Source organism: Neodiprion virginianus, chromosome 4 (genome assembly GCF_021901495.1).
Source record: "Neodiprion virginianus isolate iyNeoVirg1 chromosome 4, iyNeoVirg1.1, whole genome shotgun sequence".
In the NCBI taxonomy this organism is placed as follows: domain Eukaryota; kingdom Metazoa; phylum Arthropoda; class Insecta; order Hymenoptera; family Diprionidae; genus Neodiprion; species Neodiprion virginianus.
Genome location: NC_060880.1, coordinates 33,488,227 through 33,513,378, shown reverse-complemented (window position 1 = coordinate 33,513,378; position 25,152 = coordinate 33,488,227). Strand labels below are relative to the sequence as shown.

The following is a 25,152-nucleotide window of genomic DNA, read 5'->3' as shown; positions in this document are numbered from 1 at the left end:
ATGCTTAAGAAAAGTAATTACCCATCAGCCAATGACTCAACGCTTTGGTAGAGACGAGTCTGCTCAATTTTTTTAGATTCTAGAATTCTGTACAAGGGACTGTTCTTACTCGAAAATGGTTAAGAAAAGTGTCGAGATTTTATTATGCTAAATTTAAACAACGAATCACACTCGGTTAGACGAAAAATGTTTCGCGAAATTCATCGAAGTTAATTAGCTATGATATGTAAATGGAAGGTTTAAATTCTTGTTGAAACGTTCATGCAAAGTGAGAAATGAAACGATCAAAAGTGAAATCTTGTACAACAAAAAATTTTATTGGCACATGTGTATAATACTAACATCAAATTGCAACATAACTGCAGGTATTTAATGGCGTGAATGTACGTTCTTCGCATACTGTTTTATTGTATTTTAATCTTCCACAGTCTTGCAAAGTAGACGATTATACAATAGACATTGTAAAAGCTTCGGAGATGTGTAATTACTAAACTGCAAAAAGTATTTATATAGGTTTTGTCGTCAGTTTCAACTTAGTATAACGTATAACGTATAACGGATTCGGCAACGACTTTGAAGTCACACCGTAGGTAGATCAATCAGGAAACTTTTGCAAATTATCATATAATTTTCTACAGTAGGTATAAGAAAAAGGAAAAGCTTAATTCACGCGGCGTGTACACATAATAGATGTGATACGTACAACTAGATTACGTATTTCATTAGAAGCCATAAATCTCGTAACTTTTCTACCGTGGCGGAGAACTGGGATACGTATGTACAAGCAATATTCTCCGAGAATTTTTATTTTCTCTTCAACACATCTACACAAGTGGTTATTTATCAAGAGTAAACGAGGCTTAACACGGTCTTTGAGGATGTATACCTATACAAGACAAACATCGGAGTTACAGCTTTAATCATTATTCTTTCATCTGGAGTGTATAATAATAAATGGTGTAAAGATATTATACATGAAACGAGTTCACTTCTGTCTATTTAGCTGTGAGTTCGCGGTGTGGCTCTTTTCGTCGTGTAAGTGATAGTTTTCAAATCAGCTGGACTCCCGGACGTCTTCGACATATTCCGGGTGGTCCGATTGACAGCGGTACGATCCACCACCGATCCCCGATGCTCCGTAATTTTCTTTACAGATACCTGAAAAAAAAATAACCACACGCAAATTATTCACTTTATGAGGTATATATTCAACGTCGAGAATCCCGCAGCAACGGGAAGTTTTAGTGATTCTGTTTTCTCCTCGCTTTTCACGATGCCAATAAATTCATTCTGCAACTCGTTTAGATACTTTTGAAAATGATACGAAGAGTAACCGTGAATAAGATTCTCAGCTTTGCTCAACAATGTTTACAAGCGCGTTACACGCGCACCTTCATTAAACGATCTGAAAGCAAAAAGATTGTTGAGCAAAAGGGTTTAACATGACCTGACATGCTTTTCTTGAATTCGCAACTTTCCAATCGGTAAACTAAGCGATCATAGGGCTGCGAAGTGTTGAGAGAAATGCGGTTTTAACCCAAGAAACGTTATAGAAATGACGTCCGTACGTGGTACAGGAATTTCTTGATGTAATCATTTTACCAGTTATTATAATCCGGATGCACCGTATCAGATAGTCCGAGGTGGCAAGATTCGTGAAAAAATACATGATCAAATCGATGCCTGCGTAATGTAAAATCAAGCGTGGATAATTGAGATGCGGAGAACAATTTTTTGATCATCGTGTAACCGGTGACGTCATCGTGCGTCGTTTTACCTGAGGAACAACAAAGTTTGAAAACTAATTGAGAAGATAAAAACTACAGTAAAACAACGACAAAAAATAAAAAAAGAAATAATTTAATGGCTGCCTCGCATTAGCCGAACAGGTTGTGCGAAAAATATACATATACATGTACAACGCGCATTCGCATTGAGTCGTGTGTGTGCCAGCGTGGGATGTATGTGAGAGATGCGAAAAGATGGATAGACTCGTAAACCTGTCGGACGTGTAATATTTATAATCGAAAGGATTTTTCGTTTTCCTTTCTTTTTATCACGATTTCACGATTCATGTCGGCGATCGTTTTATGTATATTGAAAATGTCAAGAGGACAGGTTCGAATTAGCGTCTCCGCATTGGATTTGCCGTTGGCGAATGTCGCGCGTGGACGGAGATATTTCAGAGATTGATTGCGGCCAAATCGTGCCGAATTCTCCTTCTCATCCAGAATCGGAAAGATTTATTTTTTAACGCCCGTGTAACGACGTTCGATTTTGGCGAGATCGCCACGAATCTACACGTAAGACTCGGTCGGTTCTCAAGTCTCGCGACATATCCGATAATCTTTCAATTTCCTCCACGTGGGCGCATAAATCAAGATGCAATTATAACTTGATCGACCCGCATTCGCAATGGCGCAAACCTACCGCGTGAGTATATTGAAATCCGTCTTTATAATGGGTATCGTCGAATAAAACGCGACGACGCGAACCGAGATCGGATTGAAAATCGGCTCAATCACCTGCCGTAAACTATGAAACGACCGTTTTGATGAATAAAGTGTCTGCTCGGTGAGGACAGCGTGTTATTATCGATAATACTGGTAAACTATCGTCTCCGCTACCGAGCTTTCTGCACGAGCTTATTAAGTACCCCGCGGAATCGATGTTCAATTATTCAACGCGCAGGGCTGATAAGGCCCGGAATTCTTTGGGTCCAAACATCAACCCTTCGATGAAGAATCAAGCCGTCGCGTCGCGTCGATCGATCATCGAATGAATCTCTGCTGATTTGGGTTCGGGACTTGTAGGGATTTCGCCGAAGCGGATGAAGACTGCAGCAGCGAGGTTTGGACTTAAGGTCGTTTTGTTTCGGTCCTTCAACGGCCAAAGCCAGGCATTATCGATAAATTACTCCCTTCGTCTCCCGAAGCGCGTTGGGGATCCCTCCGAGTAACTGACACTCGGGAATTAACCGATTGCCCGATGGTAATTAAGCCCTGTACAAACCCCTTCGTGAGTTCCCATGCAGCGGATGGCCGGAGCGTCGTGTGTAACCATGGAAGGAGACGACCCACGTCATCCCCAGCGGTGGTACCGCGGATCGTGGGACCTGCTGCACCAGCACCGTGGAGGAAAAGAACCCTGCAGCCACTGCAGCGGCAGAGAACACCGTCGGGGAAGAAGAAGAAGAAGAGGAAGAAGAGGAAGAAGGAGAAGGAGAGAAAGAATACCTGTGTAGAACTGGGAACAGGACGCGATATTTACGAGAAGGGCTGGTGCAGTATTTCTTTCTCTCGCTCCATCCACCGCACGCTTTCGAAACCCCTCGCTCTGCGTCCTCGTCTTCGTCTTTCGGCCTGAGCTTAACCATGACGCGTAATTGTACCGCCGAGCCACCTCTGATTTATTGGGTTATTACCTGCACAATCCCCCGCAAGAACGAAACGAAAAACAAAAATAACAACACGTAATAAGAAATAAAAAGAACCAAATTCTTACCACGGTCAGTATAACGAACTCTTGCAGTCATCCGACCAAATGAATCGGTACAAGTTCATTCCTTCGAATCGAGCGCACCTAACATCCGTGGACGTTGTTCCAAGATTGAAAATATAACAACCAGAAATCTCTACCTTGATGTGACAAGCTGTTCCAGACCCACGAGCTGGACCACATTTAATTATGAATAGTATTTTCTTGACCTCAGAAGTGCTAAATTCACAATGGTTTTCTTTGTTATAGAGATCATCAAACGGAACACCAAAAAATTGTTAACCTTTCGGCCCGAATGAAACACCAAGAAAACCATATTGAATTCACCACATTTAATGTCTATTAGTACCGTTTGCGGTGAATTCTTTTCTTAGACAGCGCCTCATGGTGGATGCGATTTTCTCTTTTTTTCTTCCTTGGACGAACCGAAATGTACCCACATAATTCCAAAAAGACAATCAGAATTTGAGAATCGCAATCGGTGCATGAAATATTCAACTATTAGAACACTTTAGGTTCTTGTGGCGACAATTCCATGTATGATTTTTGCAACATAAGAAGTCTGATCATGGTCATTTGACCAAGTATCGATGAAATTCTGAACTTCTATCAACACCAGCTCGTGTTTTCACGGATAAGATGGAAATTAGTCGTAGTGTGAACATCGCAGCACGGCCCCCTTCATTGGGTTTTGGCAGTTTGATTCTACGGTCGGTCCTCGGCGTTACGTTCGGCAGTGTCCCGGACTGCTGCTTTCATCTGGCGATCATCTAACTTCATACTTCTCATCCTGTCTCTCTGTCTTTCACGTCCTTTCGGATTCGTACATCCCACCTGAAATGTACCAACTCAATTACGTGCGACCACCTACTTTACTCAGGCCTTTTCGATACTTCACTCAATCTTGAACCAACAACTGATCGACCCTCTGTTACAATCAATTCCACACTCGTAAATAAATCAGATTATGTCAAACACCATCAATCCAAGAACGTCTGACAAATATTCTCCCGAGAACCGTCACTTCGTTTATAAATATCAATCATAACACCGCGAAAACCTTCAGGTGCGATCAATTTAAGCGAGAAAAAAGACTTGAACAACAATCAACAGTCCACATCGGATGTTACAAGACGGGCAATTTTTGGTTCTAATCGAAAAAAATGTCCCACTGCAATCAATCGTCGTTCCGCCTGTTCTACGGGGGTATTTGCCAGGCGTTAGAATAATGAATAAGTGATAGTGACGAGGCGAGCGACGGAGAGCCACGCGTTCCGAAGTCCAACCCCTGCAGCAGGGAACCAAGGATGCTCGGTACGTACGTCCGTGGCTGCGGCGACTGGCGTGCGGTCAGTATTATTTCTACATAAAAACGAAACAAAACAGAGTCGACAGAAATTACACGTATAGATGGCATTGATGTATGGCTCGAGCTCGTTTTGATAGATCCAGCGTGGCTCTCGCACTATAATCATTCGTAGTGTTTCTCACCGCCGCCATGAGAAATCCTCCATTATTTTACGCTATATCTTTTTATTTCCTTCTCTCTCTCTCTCTCTCTGTTTTTTTCCCTGTGTGTGGATGTTTTTTTTTCTCTCGTTCACCGTCTTTTCAACTTCGCCTGCCCGCCTGTCTCGTGCTTCGCCCTGGGATTCCCCTTCAACACTTGCACGCACACGTGAGCACAGATTCACACCGATCCCCCCGCGCTGCTGCACCCGGGGTCATGATGCACCGCAGCCGCCGTTACAATGGAGGATAATAATCTCCCGCCGAATCCTCGCCACACACAGCACGAATCGGACCCTTCAAATTTCTTACTTATTTATTATCGTTCCGTTCTTTTTCTCCCTTTTCCTCCTCGCCGCTGCCATTTTTCTACGTCCGAAACTTATCGCGCGCGATCGATCGAACAACACCCGGGATAGGTGTAACGCACGTACCTACGGAAAAATCGGGGCTCCATCGTGTGTGGGTCGAACTCCTGAGCCATGACCTCTGACCCTGATTAAACACCCGTCGACGGTCGGTCGGTATACGACATTATAGGGAAGCGGATTAAAATCGAGCGAGAGGCGATGGCCGGACGAATTCCTCATTTCTGTGTAGGTACGATATCCTAGAAAATCGCTCACCCCATCAATTTATCTATCGTAGGTTGCATCGGATCGGCTCGGATATCGATCAGCAATTTAATTATAGACCGACGGGATCGAAATATATGTATAACCTACCTGCACACCGAATATGTACGATATTCCGCCGCGGAGGTTACGCGGGTATCGCATGTTTGCCTTTACCCTCCAATCTGATCTTCGTCTTCCTCTTGTTCCTATACAACGTCGGCTTTAGATTTAAACTTTCGAAATTTACCTCCAATCATCTCGCGTCGATATCAATACGCCGCCGCATCACCTGCCAGGCTAATTGCATCCATACCTGTGATGCGCACCTTTGACATCTCTGACAGAATTTCCTGGCTAATCATTATCATACCCACGGTCTCTAATCAACATGCGTCGAAATAACCGCTAAACATGGTTAGAGCTATGTTTCTTGTGTGGTTTATAACGGTGATATTTTCACGATTTATAGGCCTCAAAGAAACTGACAGGTGAAATTATTTTTCCTATTCTCAAAACTGTCGTCACGAACTTTTCGTATTCACGTTTTTTACACTGATCCGTTAGGAGCACGCATGAGGACGCAAAATCCCGCCTATTTTTGTACGCAATTTAATAGAAACTTAATCGAAGCTTCGCAGCAATTAAATTCGTCGTTGCCACGCTTTCGATGAGCGTGTGCGATGATTAATTCATTCGATAAAAGTTCTCATGAATCTAAAAAGAAACTTGAACGCCTTGTATAATACCTAAGCTAACCGATCACCTAAAGAGGACCCTGTAATTATCTTCGATATTTTAGAATTTCAATAAATTATTAGAACACAGCTCTTTCCCGATTAAATTATGACCACCGATCTGCGTGGACATTTCGCTTCTTACACGCGGTAAAATTGTACTCGTGCGTGCAGAAAAAATTGAAAAAATTTTCTGAATCTATAAAAGATCTTCGACAGAACGAGTATGAATGTAATGAAACCAGAAACCACAATAAATTGACTGTCGTATTATTATACCTACAGAAAATACCGGTTATCGAGATATTTACTGGTTTTTCGAACCCATGTGAAATAGGTCTAATTATTTCACCAGTTTTCCTTGCTTTGTTTCTTTGCTTCGGTAAAATCTACAGACAACATTCTTGAGCGAGCCGAGCTGGTGGTTTTCTGCAGATCAGGGATCGACAAAAAACAAAAATCTGTTCTTGGAAAGTTGAGAGGGAACACGAAGGCCCCCGTCGGTGATTTGATCCACGTCATGCGTGACACGCACCACGCACCACGGAGAATCTTCCTCCGGGCGGAATGCTGCTCCAGGGTTTCATGATTTTTTCTTTTACGTACGCTCTTTCTTTATTTTCATTTGCCTTCTTTTCAATTTCTCGTCTCTTTTAATCAAACTTATTCCTGCGAACGATGAATATTCACGAATATCTTATATATTATAGGTATTCACCGAAGATGCTGCGCAAACCGCCGCCGAATTACGTTCATCGTCAGCCAAGTTTTAACGCGCTGAATCAAGTGCTCCCTCTGTATGTCAACGCCCGTTCACAAATTGCCTGCGGAAACAAGCTTTTAAATTTATTATAATTTGAAACAAACGAATTGAGACCAGGAATTGAAAAAATACCCTTTATTTGCATCACATTTTCTGACGATCTGAAAATTTCATCAACAAATGCGATAAAACTTCACGCGTCATGCCGAAGGTGAAAAACTCAACAATCGTCAATATTTATTGAAATGATCATTTTACGAGTTATTCAATTTTTACTGCAAAGAAGAGTAACTTATACTTGTTCCAGAAATAACCGTGACACAAACTAAAGCTACGTGTTCGTGTTGTGAAAAATAAACTCGTAATTGCTCTGTAAAAAACGCCGAATAGTCGTCATAAAGAGATTAAATATCTTTCAGGCGTCTCTTTGCCGTTTTATGAACTCCTGGCTATGTACGGCAGTTGTTATTTCGTGTGCTTGAAAATTTCAAAGCCTGTCGCAATCAAAATCAAGCTGACTTTTTTAACATTTGCCTTTGCAGCTCGAGCCCGAATTGGTGAATATAACCAAACGACGCTTTATACAAACAACAATTTTCCGGTTCTCGATAAAATGGTTCCAGGTCTTGGTGTTACATCCATTTTCAGAATATTATTACAAAACGATACCTGCAGACGAATCCGCCGAAAGGAACGAATACTAAACAAAGAAAAGTTCAGATAACAAATAAATAAGAAACTAGATATGCACAGCGCACGGTCGATGCGTATGGGAAATAACGCGATGTTTTTGATTGGCGGGTTTAGGTGACGAAGGGATTTATACAATTACGTTAGGTGCGATGAGGTTAACCTAACTGACCAACGGGTTGCGTGATTCTTGAGGGGAACGTGGAAGGATGGCAGAGGAAGAGGGGAAGGGGAGGTTTGACGAGGAACGCGTCGTACCCACCTACTAGACACACGACACGCACCCTGGAGACACGCACGCAAACATCCCCGTCCTCGAAAATCCCTATATAGAGCAGGATATGTAAGGTGCTAGGCAAACAACTCAATGCAAATAATAACGCTGGGTGGATAAGTTTAGTTTCCGTGCAGTATCGAAAGGATGGACGTGCATGAATCGGGCGAGGAATAATTAGGACCTGGAAATCCATTCCGATCGATCGTAACCGCCGAATTGCGGTTCGACGTTCGGAATTATGCGGTGTGCAGGTAAGCGATAGTAAATCATTTCGATGGAAATGTATTTCGTGAAAAATAAAAAAATCTGTAAGTAGGTAATATCATTCTAGCGATGGAGGAAAAATTTATAGAGAGATCCGCGGATGCGGAGTGGAAACGAGAATATCTGAGCTGGACGAATATTCACGTACTTATGCATGGCTGCGGTACGTTTGCAACCGATTCGGTATTTCCCCACCCCTTCCGGTACGTGGGTGGAATCGATAAGGGAGGATGTGATATATCTATAAGCGAGCTCGAAATGACATGCTAATACAAACGGAGCCTGACTAACTCGAGACTCGAAGGCGTTGCCCAAAACTCACCCCGAATTCGTGGTTGGTCGGTATACCGCGAGGGCGGCGCCTCTGTCGGACAAAGATTTATATTCCTGGTTGAAGTCAAATGTGGTTTCTTGCTCGGCGAGTTCCCCGACAACCGCCGGCTCGGGTCCGCCGCTTCTGATCGTCGGCCTCGCCTTACGACTTATCGTACTGTTATACGATTCAACGAGTTATACAACGCCAACGCTTCGTGCAGATCGCGGCTGAATCCGTGTCTAAAATTTCAACCGGAGGCTATTTCTAGCAAATTTACACTCAGTTTTTAAAATTTGTTTGGAACTGGTAACGAAACTTTGCCCGATCCTTTACAGACCCAAAATGCGCTTATTTTTACTCGTCAATTAGGTTGCCTTTGATGAATTTTCGAAGGAATAATCAAATTACTTCAAACACATTTCGGACTTTTGGATTCAGAATTAAATCTTATGATTTTTCAATGTCTTATACAGAAGGCAAGTCAAAGGTGGAAAGAATATTATGATCCACTATCAGTGTCGTCTCAGTTCCGCTCGTTTTAACTTCCATCACAGCACTGCATTGTCTGTGTGTAGTGAAAAATGGCAATTGCCGAGTGGAAAGGCTGCAATCACGGCGGTAATTTTTGTCGAGATTTATCCGGTTGACCTGCAGACCTCATTAACCGCATCGATCAAAATCCGCCAGATCCGACACAAACGTCGAGCGCATAATGCGTTCGCGGTATATGAATGTAAACATGAAGGTAATTACGGCAGGCATACTTACGTATATCTATAACGGCGCAAAGTCGGAATAGCATGACGCAGCATGCCGCTTGACGAACGAGTCCATAAATTTGGCGGAGGGTGTACGGTAAACGGGACAAACTGTAGTCGTTTTACCGCAGTTGGGGCTAAAAAAGAGAAGAGTTTTCTTTTCTCTAAGACTTTTTGTCCTTACCAAAGCCGTAAAGACTCGGAGAAAGGATCGAAGATCGTATTATATACATGTATACCTACGAAGGGGGCTAAAGGATAATATCCAGGATCTCCGGGAGATCCGGGTTAGTTCGGGTCGATCGGCTGCGTTTGGCCGCGGCCGTAAGACCGATAACGCCATAAGATTGGACCATGGTCGGTCGTGCATCACTAGAGCTAAGCGAACTCTTGGCAGGATAATGGTATCCCTCTTCCAGCTCTGCGGCTCAACGTTCTGGCTGAAGCCATGCCGCGTTTGATTGATAGGCACACCCAGCCTCGCTGCTCGAGGTCCTGGCTGGCTAGTCGCGAATCGCAAAAAATCACTCGGATGCATCGACGCTGCAACGGGACGTTCCGAAGGAATCTGGCATCCTTGAGCCACGTGCTTCAGCCATCTTATTTCCATTCGTGCATCGAAGACTCGAGCGGTTCTCCGTTTCAAGTCCATGTTCTACGTGGACTGCATGGACTACGCACACTGTTCTACGAACACTGGGTCGGTTTGAAAGTGGATTTTTTCCTTTCAGGTCATGTAGCTCAGGCTTGGGGTGGAGCCCCTTTTAATACCGGCTTGAACATAGGTAGCCGAATATCACGTTGGTAATATAACCAGATTATCCCTACGTGTGAACCATTTCCTTTTATCGCAGTATATCAACTTTAATAACGGTATCAATTCAATTTTATCAAAAAGGTAGTTAGGCGCCTATAACATACACGCCGGTGTTTAGTTGGTACATGTCCGATGCTTATTACCAGCTTGCGCTGCTCGATAGAATGATAAATTACCAGCGGTTGTGATTTTGCACCTAAATAGTCACGCCATGCCGCTTCACGTCTCCGGAAACTAACTTTATGCCTGTATACTGATTAATGTGAGAATGAATCGTTTATCAATGAAATGCCAGCTGTGATATAGAAAACTATTTTGATTCACGGACGAGTTACGAAGACGCTTTTACGATGAAGCTAATATTTCTTTCCCGGTCTCTAATCTTCCGGACACACCGAAGCACCGGACTTTGATCGAGTTCTTCAATTCAATCAGTTGAGTAATAGAGTGAGGTGCTGACCTCAGAGTCACTCGGCTCTAGGGGTTATAAGTCTAATAAAAATTCGACTGGTCAGAAGGGGAAACAAATGAATGTATCAAAAATGACGGAACCTTGTTCGGAACGAACCACCATAGTCTCGCTTTAATGCCTTATTCATGACGCAAGTTCAGCATTAGGTACCTTCATCATCGGCAGGTAGGTACGTATAAGGACGAACTCGTGCGAAAGTTCGATTAATATCAGATACTACCCGGAGATTCGGAACGTCCGTTTATGCACGCATGCAAATGTCTCAGCTTTATCGTAACGTAACCCGAGTATATATCGAACTGGGATAACGGCCACCTCCTCGTATCCCAACCCCCATGCAAGATCCATGGCGTACAGCCATGAACCACCGGCGACCGGAAACCATTCCTTCGGCGTCCGGCGCACGGTTACCTTTCCGGTTTTACGGAGCATGTGTCCGAATTTGCGTGCAGTTATTATGGAGTAGGATCCTACGGTAGACCCTGGAGTTGGACGTCGAGCTCGGGAAATTTTTGTTTCATGGTTTAAGAAGTCGACCAGAAATCGTTGCTCCTAATACTTAAAGTTCTTGACTTCAAACATCACTTGCCACTGACGTGGCCTAACTATTAGGGTGGTTTGTCGTAAGTGATGAGGATGTAGGGTCCGAGCACCAACAGATTACCAGTTACGGCAGATAAATACTCTTATAGTGAATCACTACGAGGATGTGTCATAATGAGTGTCATAATGAGTGTGTCGAAACGGTCATTTTCTTTATGTCCCTGACCGTAAAACTATGCGGTTTTGCAATTGCATGAACCGAGTAATGGAATGAAAGCAAAACGGGACGAGATCCGAGGATGACTACCATCTTTGGGTTGCCGAAAATCGTCGTACTCACGAATGAAGCCTCCCCCTTGAAACTGTGGAAATGTAGGGTTTTCTCGATTACCGTTTCCTTCCCTTTGGCAGAGAAACTGGGCCTCCGCGATCTTGGAATAAATGGTAGGGGGACACTCCGGAATGAGCATCACGCGGATATGGAACGAGACGGTGTAAGGTAATAACATGGCAGGACCCAGAAACGAAGGAATGAAGGCACAATTATTATCGGTGGTGGTCGCAGGTTGCTGCGGTGTGGAGAAGTCGGCGTCTGAAGCGGTGTAGAGAGTCGACGGACAGATGGACTGACTAACGGACGGACGATTGGACGGGCAAGCAGACAGACAGACAGCTAGCGCAGGGGCCTTCTTCTTCTTCTCCGACTTCGAGAGGCCCGGGTCTCGCGCAATTAGGGGGGCCCAACAGCCCGCCAACCCCAGTATTATCCCCAATTATCTGCGTACTTTGAGGTTGGGCCTTCGTCCCTGAAGGGCACACGGGCCCCGCACTCGGGGGGCTTTCGCCTTGCCGCGTGTAGCCGCGAGGCTCGCATCCACGCCGAGGAACGGAGAGTGCAGCGACGATACCACGAAGATTCAAGACCATTATGTGGCGTCTACGTTAGTGTTGCAGTGCCAGGAACCCGAACATACCCCGAATCGTGAACTAAACGGCTCCGCGCGATGCCGCAAGGGCCCAAAATCACCTGGGACCAGGGCGACCTCGTCGCCGTCCGCAAACCGAGCGAGCCGTCTGACTGATTCGAACCAGTTCTTCACCGATTATCATCCCTCTTCGTGTCAAGGTCAATAGCAGTACTTTGACAGTGGTACCACGTATAAAGCGGTGTATACCAAATAGAAAGAGGGCAAAGATGTTGTCACGTATAATTCGATGTCGTTTGGTTAGTAGCAGAGAGTAGGTTCCTCATTATATAGTAGTATAGACCACTTGAATCAGTCTACGCGTTTAATCGCATCGTTAGTTATAATCACAACTCGAGTTTGCCAAAATGATTACCCTGGTATAAATTTTCGAATGATTGTCGTTCAAAACAATTTCAATGGACCTGAAGAGTAAAAGAAGTGTACGTGTTTGTGATCCGTACGCCTAGCAGACACCACAATAACGCGAGAGACAATTTCGAAGGGTCTATAAAGAGCAGCTGCGACATTTGCTCCTGTGATTACTCTATTACGCGAATGAACTAGTAATCTACATGGAGATTTTAACTCAGTTAGTACGTTTTGCCCAGTGAAATAAAATTGGATCCTAAAAGTTGTTTGTGGTGGCGTTATATACCTATACACTTTCACGCTTTTCTCCTTTTTGATTGCATATTTGAAACGGAACGCCAAGAGCGGCACAAAACCTAGGCCCAATGCAGCCCGCCCCGTCCTCGGAGCGCCCTTTAATTACTCGGTGTTTTACGACCCGAGTGCCGCGAATGTCATTTGTTTGTTCAAACACGCCGGAAGTTCGAGCTAATTGATTATCTGCTAATTTGTACATCGCCTGTTTAGAAGACCCGCTGCGCTCTGCTCCGGTTTGCGTCTGTTGCGCTTAATATTCCGCCTATTCCCCCCGATCCTCCGGCGCTTTTTTCTCGCTTTTTCCGTACTCGGCATTCTCGAGCTACCGACGTGCTCATCCAATTAACCAAACCAGTAATTAAGCTACGTCGAGACCGATTCTTGCGCTCTCGCTGTGACAACAGAAGCAAATTTGTACCTACTACCTGCGAGCCAGCGACTTTGTACATTCGAATTATTCATTGCCCGTTGGCCCCATCACTCGTTGTACCCCCCATGAGACTCGGAGAACCTAAATCTTTGGGTAAGGGGACTGGATTGCTTTCCTCGTGAATTGAAATCGACAATTTTTGGAAGGTTGTATAGAAATACAGCGGGACCAAACTTTCGGTTGTTAAATTGTCGCAGACCATCGAGAACCGATAAGCAAACGATAAACGAAAAAACGAAGATCGCGTTGATTTCGATATTAATCATGAAATAACCATCGCAAAGGCACGAATACTTGCAGGGATATAATATAATACATGATTAACTTGACTCTAGCATAGCCTCGTTCACCTGGAAAATTGTGCGTGAAAGCAAAGGTCACGGACTGCGGTTATGCCTTCCGATAATTTAATCCGCTCACGAATTGAATAGGTACAAATGTTTCTTCAAGAAGTCGCGACTATTATTCGGATGATTCCTTAAGAAAGTGTGCGAAGCGATGCATAGAAAAATAATCGGACAACTGAGTGCCAGATGCTGAACCAATGTTCCTACGGAAGGCCTTCAAGGTCCTGATGGGGGAACTTAAATTCGCCTCGATTCAGATTCGACGAGGTGATTATTCGATTCCATTTTTAATCAATATTAAAGAAGTTAATCACAGACGTGGTTAGTGTAAAAACGATTTGGTCGAAATGGATCTGCACAGTTCTTGAAACGAATGAAAACCAACCCGCGAAGCAGAAGCCGTATATAAGGAAGGGGAGAGTGAGTGCATGAATCACGTATCCTGGATCCAGAGAGATGACAAAATACAGCAAGGATATTCATCCGCGTTCCGAGAATCACAGACGTATCCAAAAACATATCCCGGAGGAAAAGAGGAGCCAGACATCCTAAATGCGAGGACAGGAAGCGATCGGAGGCGCCGCTCTGCCGCCGAGACAATCCGACCGTCCCGTCGTCCCCGTCGCCCTGATCCACCTCCTCGCCTGTCCTGGGGGCAGGTTTTGCCCCAAAGGTCCGAGACGAAAAGAGGAAAGGACCGCTGCCAAGCATGAACAGAGAAAGAAATAGAGGACCGCAGGACGTGGGGCGTAACCGGGCGATGCGGCGCCCTTTCAAAGCGGACTTTCGTCTTCTCTCTCGTTCGGTATACGAAGAGGACGGTGAATCGGAGGGGGCGCGTTATGCTGAAACTGGGAGCCCGCGAGATAAGATCCTCTCGTTATCGACTCGGCTCCTGTGCCCGTCGGCGAAAACTATCGCGGTTAAATTAATCGGCCCCGATCCCCGACTGGTTTTGCCGATGCGCTCGAAAAGCGGATACTTTTTTCGAGCTTCGAACGGAGTTGCGTCGACGCGACTCCGTCACGCCGTTACTGCGTGGCGTGTTTTTCGTGCGTCGTGCGATAAAACGTGATCAAGAATTTAATCTCTACGGCCAACGAGTAACTAGTAATGAAAAATTAAAGAATGACGCAGAGAACGTTAGGGAAGCGTGGAAATTATGGTTTACCCTCTTCCGCAAAGGATCTACTGAAACCGTAAATCAGAATAAACGCCCTAGCCATCTGGGGTAGCATCGGGACAGTCATAATAACACATGCCTGTTTTCAGAGAGCACGAACTTCGCAGGTGATCTGGAAGTACGATGACGTATTATAATCCAGTATAGTTATTATACTAGTGGAATTTCAGTGTTGTCTTGCCAGTATAACTTGGTTTTTCTACACCGAGGATGCGACCGTCTTCGATACCAATATCGCGTGATTCGATAGTTCTTTGTTCCTCTTCTCGCTATCGCTACTTTATAACAAACAGTATATCCCATGCCATGCTGCACGCGATGCATTCACGCAGCCCCGAAGGCGAATCAAATTCTTTGGGATCCTCGTCGCCCAGAATCCATATCGCCATTCACCGATCTTATGTACGTGCGGTTGCATGCTTCAACTTTCACCGAACATTGTGACACGTGAAAATGTGACTTGTTTCAGTGCAGATGAATTCCATCGCATTTGCACTTTATCGAAGACTAGGAAGATCAGAGACCGAATAGAATGAAATTTGTCGACTCTGATAATCTTGCCCAGTAATTTCAGTTTGTTTAGTATAAATGAATAGCGTGAAATCTAATGCTAGGTTACAATTGCTTGGAGTGCGAGCGTAACGCGTGTATATTCGAGTCGACTCGTGGCCGGAGGAATTCATGAGCGCAAATAAAGTACAGAAAATGGCCCGTTACCAGCTGCAGCAGGCCCATCCCCCAAAAACCAGCAGACTGTGCAGTGTATAAATCTTTCGGGACAGTGATGCCCTGCGGTTGCCGCGGGGCCCAACTGGGACCGAAGGCTGCAGCCGCCGCGCGATTCGACGCCGTCAAGGTTTACGTCGCGTTCTTCTCGGAGGACTCGAACTAACCTACGAGATCACAACGGTCTAGGCTAAATCTATCGAGTCAATCTAATCCTCGTATAAAAGGGAAATCGAAAAAATCGTCAAAATTGATCAAAGAATTTAAGTCCAAGAATTTGTTCAAAAGTAATTTTGCGACAAGAACGGGAGATTGTTTCCAAGACTATAGTCAAATTTATATTGCCAATTTTTGCACTCTGGGTACTACATGCAAAAGCTTGTTTTACACAGTCGTCAAATATAGGCAAATCGGTTGAAGGTTAGATATTTTTTGCTCATTTCGTAAATTCCTATAATGTTTTGTACATGAATTTTACATGCTTCTACTTATACGCCAAATTTGAGAAAACATGAAATTACTAACTGACGGGGTAAACAATCGAGAAAGCATAGCGTATGTCCGGAATGTTATCACAAATGAAATGTTTTTTTTTACCGAGTATCATTATTCACCAAGTGAAATCCTGCTAAAAGCCAAAAATATGATCTAAGGAAAAATCGCTTACTGTCATTTGAAAAATTTGAAGTACCTCAAACGTATGAACTGACCTTTTTTAAACTTCGCTACACACATCTTCACTTTGCAACAATTTTGAAGACGAATATTAAATTAGCTAAAATTTGCCTCAATCTCTGAGAAGAAATATAGTTCACACAAGTCGTCACTACCATGGTCGATAAAAAACAAATTCTACATCAATATTCACTTTGCAAGAAAAACTTTTTCGCCTATATTATCCATTCTCACCATGAGCTCATTGACCTTGTTCTTAATTCTAGATCCGAACATTATGTGGCTTGGTAATTTTGATGAAACGAGCTTGAAATTTGACGCATGGGTAAAACAGAGTAATCAAGTTCACTTACGTGAGTACTTTGGGATCCATCGATTCCGACATAGCAAGCGAATTATCGTGGCTCGTCGGAGATTAGAGGCAGTGAAGGACTAGCGTGTGAACTACATCCTTAACGAAAAATCGAATAACTCAGATACAGCGAGTCGGCCATGCTTGGAACGGAGCTTGAGTACTTTCACGATCACAGGTTATACGTGGACTAAATTTTTGGGGCGAGAAAGATTTGCGAAATCACGGAAGATCGAAAGCGATAACGGCAAAAATATCGGGTGGCGAAAGGAAGGAACCGTTAAAGAAACCCGCCTCGCGCATGAGGATATAATGCACTCGGACTCGGAGGATATCCCGCGGGAGCTGCACGAGGGGCAGGTGTAAAGCGTTGCCGCAGTAGACGCCAACTGATCGCGTATAACAACGCCCGATAAAATTGTTGCTTTTCCACCAAAAATGATCATCCTCGTTGTTGTTGTTTTTTTCCGAGTGAAAAAAAGGAGTACAAAATTGTGGTAATTTAGTCCCCACCATGATCAGCCGCCTCCGCCACTTGCCCGCCACTTGACGATGCGGCGCCGATCGGACCGAGGGCCTCGCGAATGGACAATTATGGTTCGATATATGCTCGCGTCCACGCATTCATGCACACGCGTGTCTGTGTGCACGGGGGATAACCACCCATATACCTATCAGGTTAATAACAGGAGTAATTTCACAAATGAGGTCGACCCGATCAAGCCGAGTGGCCCGCGTCATCCTTTCGAAAGTTCATCGAGGTTCTTCCTTAAATTTCCGTGTTTGCAACTATTCGACTTGTGAAACTTGCGGCTGTTTCTGCAAACCCTGGAACCCACCGCGCTGCGGTAATGCTTTTCGTAGGCGAATTTTCCGCACTGGATAAAGGAGCGCAACATTTAAGCTGTATCAGCTGTACGTTTCCACCGAAGAACCGTCTGCGTGAAACAAATTCTCACACACTTGCGCACTCCCCGAGAGGGCCTCAGCATCGTTCGCTCGATGCGGCCATTTACCCTCTGAAACTAACGATGTCACGTTGTACTTTTAATTTATCGGACTGCCGCACTTTTAGAACACCGTCCGTTATGCAGGAACGCGTCCGGGGATTCACCGTTGACACTTTCAGTCGCGTGCTTTGGTAAATTGCGAGAGAAGACGAAGAAAATACTGGATAATTGATAGTAGGGACGCGCGTATCGCGATGCGAACGCCGATGTACGTGATCCGTACGTGAATCTCGGGTGTGACTTTCAAAACGACACTTGTCACGGTTACGATGCCACGGAGTTAGAGGCAGGAGCGAGTTTTCGAAGTTTCAGGTTTTATACTATTCACAACTGAATATTCTGTGAGGCACGATGCGGTTCTCCGCCACTCGGGGAACTTGCCTGGCGCTTAACCGGCCGAGAGGGGCATACTATGAAATTAGTATAATCACGATCAAAATTACCGGAGTTCTGCCGCAGAACCACCAACCGCCGGTCAAATAGCGCGCCTTGCACTCGCCAATCAGCGAACCGGGATCGGCGGCCATCTTGCACTCGACTCGACTCCCATTGGAAGACTCAAATTACCGCGAAAGTGGATAATGCGCGCGAGAAATTAACTTTGTTACCCGCTTTGCCTTGCTCCTTTATTATTCCGGTCTCAAGAACAACGAGGGCTGTCGATAGCTGGAGACTGCTAACGCGAAACAAAGCTCGGAATATTCTATACAAGGCTGAGATTTCGCTACTTCTTGGCCCCCTCGTTTTGCTATCATCATCCTCGATCGTTTGAATCTGCAGTTGCAGTCCAACTCAAGTGAACTAAAGTTTCGTGTAACGATTCATGGAGACTGGCTTACGAATTCTTACCTTGAACTTGATCCCATTGACATTCTTGCCGACTTCAAAAGACGAGGGGAAAAAAGAGCACGCAGTGTCACGCCAGATACCAAAACGGACACATCAACATCCTATCATGGGTTTCCGCGGAGAATGAATGTACCGATAATTTTGAATTCTTACGAAACAAAGGTACGTTTGTAAGATCAGGAGTTGAAAGCACGATGAAACAGTCCAGAAACTATAATCAAATTCTCAGTTCCGATTTCCTTAATTCTTCCACCCATGCATCTGAATCCATGTCCCGTCTGTCCGCGGCTGTGAAAAACGTGATATGATACCGGGGTGTGGTAGATGCTGCATGTTAAAAGCGTCGCTGTGAAAATCAGCCTCAAGATAAAACGGCAGCTCGCTCATTAGCAGCGTATAATCCGACCGGGACAACTCAAGGTCTGGTTCATCGCCGGGAGAGAGATTGCTCTGGATGAGTGGGTTGTACTTAGGTGTACTCACGAAGAGAATAAATATCACGCTAGAGTGTCGGCGGAGTTGTATAAACAATTAAACGGCCCCTCCTTCGGGGCCGGGCAGCGTACGTCGCGAACGTAGGAAACGCAGAGTCCAGAACGCAGCGGGAATACGGAGATGGAGAAACTGCATGGAACACGAAGCACGAATACGCATGAACGCAGAAGGAGAACGCAAGAGGCAGGAGGCGTTCTCGTTCGAACGAGAAGGCTCGCGGCTAGGGCGGAAACGCTCGCAGCTATACGCACCGGGATATATTTTAACATCACGCTATACCGTATCGCGGGCATACGTACGTGCATACCTATATCGGGTATAAAACATTTATTTGTATAATTACATGGTAGCGCTGCAACCGCGGGAGCTGTTGCCCTGCGTGCCGGCCGAAAGATTCCGGAGATATTAAAAACTATGGAAGAGCTACTATGTGTGGATCCGGAGAGCTCGATCTTCCTTATCCAGGGGTGAAGATCGCAACGTGGATTGCCCACGGAATTCCGGCCTTCGCACCGAACCCATCACCCAAATACTCTCTGGAACTTTCATTCCGGATTAGCCCATCTTCGTTCGATATCCGCACTGATCAGAAATTCATTCGGCAGGTCCTACATTCCTCTAAGGATCAGTTCCTCGCCCGTCGGATGGTTTCCAGACATCGGCAGTTTCGACCAAGCGACGGCAAACGTCATTCAACTAAACATCTCCCGCATTGATCTGCTTTATATACACGAAGCGGAAGCAGACAGAATTACATAGGTCGTAAAAACAGGGGATGCGAAATGTTCCCATTGGTCTTACGCCAATTTTTTTCACCTACGAGTTCCCAAGTTTTCGTCTTTGATGATGTGGTTTTGGGTAACTGTCTCGATTCAATGAAAACCGAAACCTGAAGCAATGTTGTCTTGACCGCAAATATTACACCAATCATGCGTTTTCTCAACCCATTGGATTCTCTGTAGTTCTTCTTTCGTCTGTTGTCCAGACGTTCTAGACGTTTACCTCCATACTTGGTCCGAACCTGGGTCAGGTTATTTCATACTATGAAGATTTCCGCGAGCGATATTCCTTATCTACCTCACGGGATCGTTAATTTGCTTACGTAATTCTAGAGCAACGGGGTTTTTGTGTCAGGGTTCTTGCAGTGCCAGGTGAAACAGTAACCAAATCCCACCTGCATTTTTCTAAACACACCTCTTCCTCGTGGGTTTGAATCCCTGGCTTTTCTTTGGAAAGGTAACACCGCGGCAGCGAATGGCCATGATGGGAGTGCTGAAATAGCCATTCCCCGGTGCATTCATCATGTTCCATTATACCTTCAATAGCACAAAGTGTGACGAATACCAGTTAACTGATAAGATCGTAAATTGATCTCCATCGTGGAAAACGTCGTCTCTTTTGTCGCCAAAGAGTAGCGCAAGGACCGGATTGAAGAGCTCGGCGTCAGGACGTCGGGCGCGCCATCCGCGAAGGATCGAGTGCTTAAGGTTCCCCTCGACGCCGAGCGCCGCGATTGCCTTGGGCGTCGGTTGCAGCAGCGGGTCTAGCCACCGCTCTGTCCTCTGTAATTATATCGTATACGTACTACCCTCCGTTCTTCCTTGTTGCTCCTCGTGTATTTTGTTCGAAGCTGGTCCTGCCCCGGGCCAAAGATGCGCTCGGCAGTCTGCTTCGAAGGCCTTCGGAGAACGGGCGAGCCCCGATCTCGCCAACGTTCCTCAGACCCTCCCAACATCGGACCAAAATGACTAACTGCACCTCGTACTAGTGTCCAAAGCTCCGTACAGAGCGATTCAAAATTTAATATTTTCAAACCAGCTATATACCTGTAACATACGGTGCTTCGTTCTTAGCTACATAATTCTTTCACCCGCGGTTGCAAATGCTTCGACTTGTCTTCACAAAAGCTCCTTTTGAATCTTACGAAAACGGGTTACGAAACCAAATTTACTATATCATGTCGAGTACAGATTACTAGGTTAAGACTCTTTTGCAAACTTAATGTAAGTGCACCAGTTATTGACCCTGTTCAAGTTATTGACCTTTTTTTGTTGTATCTGTTTGATTCTTAGATCTAAAATTATCAGAAAATAAATTTGTAGCGTCTAATCATCTGGCAATTGGTTTTAGTTATCAAAAAATTCATAACCTCTGCCACAAGTTTATAATTTTGGAAAAAAAACTGGTCAATAATTGGTTCTAAACGTATTAATAACTGGTACACTTACATTATACAAAAAATAACGGTAACTGATGTTCGTAGAAAATATTTGCCCGTGTATGCAACTAATGCTCATCACGTTACGCAAGATGAAGATGGCTTACAATTCTGCAAACATGTGCTTGTAAGAGTACGGCGTTACACCAAGGTCGTAAATAGTTTAGCACGTATGCAGCGTTGTCGGTTGTCAGATCCCGTGACGTCATTGCGGTGGGAGTTATCGCGAGGGAATAAACGTTTCCACCCGGTGATGTATGGAAGATACGCGCATGCATTAAACATGCCGGGTGTACCTGTAAATAAGTTTTTGCGAAACTTATATGGCTCGAAGAGAAGGCCCACTCGTGCGGGGAGGCTTATATGGATTACGGAGGAAGGCTTCACGCAGCCGCGGCGCTGATACAGTAAGTGGTGTTGTAAAATACTGCCGGTCAGCACGACAACTTTCGTTTAAGTGCCAAAACAGATTTTTAATTGTAGGTCAAGAGCCGCGGGTTAATAATTATTCTCAACTAAATAAAGTGGAATTATTCATCTATCCGATGGGACGACGGAAACCACGAAACGTTGATTTAAGATTAAACTGTACAGCCCGATCATATTTCAGAAAGATTAAGTCCAGCCTAGATTCTACCCGAGTGACAAACATTTCCCAGCATTTTCCTCAGCCGCCATACTACAAAGTCTTCGCACCGTCAACAGGCGCGAATTACTAACCTGATAAATATCGTAATCGAAAAAATGCCGGTAAATTAACCGCACCTTCTCAGTCTGATTAAAACATTTTTTTATGTACCTTGGGATCGATTAATCGAACACCGCTCCGCGACCTAACTACAGACCTTTTTCGTTCACCTATCAGCTTGGCCAAGGCTTATCGAACGCACACTCATGGGGTATGTGATTTGCGACTGCCCAAAATTGTCCTAGATCAAATATCAATCGGCCACGACTCGGCCGGAACTGTACATACAGTGTGCCATAAAATGGACGATGGTTGATCGGCGACCAATTCATACGCATGTTACAGGATGCATGAAAGCTTCACCTAATCCATCTCCCTAGTTCCGAAAACCTGGTTTACCGAATGACGAGTGACATTCAACAAGAGGTGTTAGCGTACCTCGGTAAGCTGACCGCCACTCTCCACCTTGCACATTCTGCGAAAAAGAAAAACGCTTGTGACACCATAATTGTGTAGTATCCTGTAGGGAAATTAAACTCTTCGAAATCGAAACGAGAAGGGAACAACGCAACGCCGATGCAGACACACACACCATCACGCGTCTTGGGCCGACTTCTTCAAATTCCGCAGGACAAGTCGAAGTGCGGTGGAGTGGCAGCTGGCGGCCATTAATCTAATATTGTGGTCGCCGACGCCCCCGCGAGTACACGCTCGCGTGCACAACCGGCCCTCGCGCCCTCTTCCTGCCTCTCCTTCACCCCCCGTTCGCCACATCCCTTAACCGACTTGCCACACACCATCGACTGTCGGGGGACGACGGCAAGCACGCGGAAAGGAAGCAACGCTAATGCGGAATCAATGCAGGGGCTGCCGACTGCTGATGAGGGATGATTAAGGGGGTGGGGGGAGATTAGGTGTTACGACCAAACTCGATTACTTTCACACCTCGAGGTCTTTGAAACACCAAATTTCAATAAGAGATCGCGATGCAGTCGAAAGTCTGATCTGCCCCTTCGATCCTGAAGCTTCAAGATATTCAAAAGCTTTACCCTCACGTTTCGGGTGACGAAACGTTCGACTGTACTGATTGCACTGTTAAAAATTTTTGTATGGAACTGCCATGCGCTGTAATAAAAGTTCTGTAATTTCACCATACGTTTACTGTTTAATCAATTTACATATAAAATAAATTTACTACACAATTTAGTAAATTCAAATTACTTTCTTGTCTTTTTCCTGTAAATTTTAGTAAAATGAAAAATTTTCCTTGTAAACTTAAGACAAACACATAGTAATTTACGTCACTGCACCGAATTTGTAAATTTGTTGTCTAATTTCGTAAATTGACAATTCTTTTGTACAGTAAATGTCTAGTAAATTCACAATAATTTTCAACAGTATGTGACACATATCCCGTATTTTGTCCCATCGAATGAAATTTTGCACAGTAAATGTAAATCATAATTACATTTGAGCATCGTGATTCCGAGAATCATGCAAGTTTTCAAGAAAAACTTGCTACCCGGAAAGTAATTTCTGCAGAACCGTTTCAAAGGCCATCGAAGAGGGCGTTGTGCCTGTGTCTAGGACTATCGATCGAGCACTAGAATTGAACTTCTTTGGCAGAAGCACCGTCATTAGCTTCCATCAGGGAAAGAATAATTCCAATCGTGGCCAAGGTGCACGCCAAAGGTGCATCAGTTGGATTTAGCGTGAGGCGCCGCAGCCGTTGATTGTTAAGCCGGCGTCGGACGAGGCGGAGTTTCTGACTTGCCGTCGGTAATGCTTTCGAATCTCGAGCTACACCGTTAACAGCTAACCACTATAAAACTGAGCTCGATCATTTTTCTTTCTTCGAATCTCCCGAGTCGAAGAAACGCTTCAAATAATTCATAATTTATACAGTATCGAGTATGATTTTTATTACGTAGAAGCTCCGCGACGTTGTCGACTTGACCGTGAGAAAATTACAGAATTCGACCGATATATAATATGTCGCGATACTGCTGCAGTCAGCCTCTAATGTCTAATGTTAGACTTCACGCACAGCCTGACGGACCATTCGACATCCTTGCAACTATTACACGTGGGCATATACGAGTTTAAAGCAGCAGGTAAACTCCGACGAGTAAAAGGTCTGTATCCGACAATCAGATTGAGATTCGTTCGGCTGCGATAAGATCACAACAACCGTGACTAACGAAAGGCGCCAAGACCGCCTTCCGCAGAAGAGCGTTTTGAGATTGGCGATTCGCGATTTGGGATCGGGAGGCGTGCATATGGATTGAAATTTACTTTGCAAAACTCGGCTCGTTACGCGAATGAATTTTTATTATTCCCCCGGAAGTCGGATGACCCCGAAGAGTTCTTGAAGGTTTCCCCAACTGTCGATACTAATTAAGATGGGGTTGGGATGTAACACCTGCCGACAGGGTCAAATGTGATACAAACACAATTCGAGCTTACAACCAGTAATCAAGCGGTGACTTGCAATTCATAATCGCTTTAGTCGATTATACGACATGATATCAGCCGCCGTAAATTCGTCAGTCATACTTTCATAAAAAGAAAAGGTCAACGAGGTCAATTATTGCGAGACGAACAAGTAGCATTTAATATCAAACATGAATATTATTTATGCAATACCGCGAAAAGATAAATCGCAATTTGAACACTCTTCTTAAGACTCTCATCGCGAGTATAGTCGTTAATTACACATCAAGTCGTTTTTAGTACATAATAGAAGTCATATTCGTTAATTAAGACGACAGTGACGACTTTGCTCAAAATTGCAGACAATAGGCAACGCAACGTATAGCGATTGTTTACCCGAAAACAGCCTTCGACTTATAACATGGGACATTTAATGCGACATATTAAAAACTGCTTTATTACAACTTTTGCTCGATGAATTAGGCCTAATTTATATACCATGACATCCACCTGCGGGATAATTCAGCTCATTTCGAGAACTTGAAATCCAACAACGTGCAAAATATATCGTTCTACCAACGGAATGTTAATTATACTCTACATGTATGAAGTATCGCATAACGATATCAGTGTTCATGATTGTGATTAATTTATTCCCGTAATATTCCCTAACTTGTCGATGTACTCGGAATCCAAGGATTTTTATAACCGACTGCACTGCAGAGTAGCGAGCTCTATCCGTAGCTTCGTGAAGTCTTTGAAGCAACACCAATTGACCAGCTTCATATGAAACACCTGCAGGAACGCTACTATACCGATACAAATTAAACACTTTGTGTCATTTGTATAAGCTA

General features: G+C 44.5%; 1 protein-coding gene across 2 annotated transcripts; it reads right to left on the bottom strand.

Moving 5' to 3' along the window:
- Positions 1–397: 397 nt before the first annotated feature.
- LOC124302620 (uncharacterized) lies at positions 398–17,958 on the bottom strand. Of its 2 annotated transcripts, XM_046758952.1 has the most exons (3): positions 16,607–17,958; positions 15,570–15,745; positions 398–1,158 (listed from the first exon to the last, which is right to left on the bottom strand). In XM_046758952.1, exons 1-3 carry the CDS (start codon positions 16,636–16,638, stop codon positions 1,055–1,057), a joined length of 312 nt encoding a protein of 103 aa, XP_046614908.1. In that variant the 5' UTR covers positions 16,639–17,958; the 3' UTR covers positions 398–1,054. The 2 variants fall into 2 exon arrangements, 1 of the variants encoding a protein (XP_046614908.1); XR_006907743.1 differs by lacking the exon at positions 15,570–15,745.
- Positions 17,959–25,152: the final 7,194 nt, after the last annotated feature.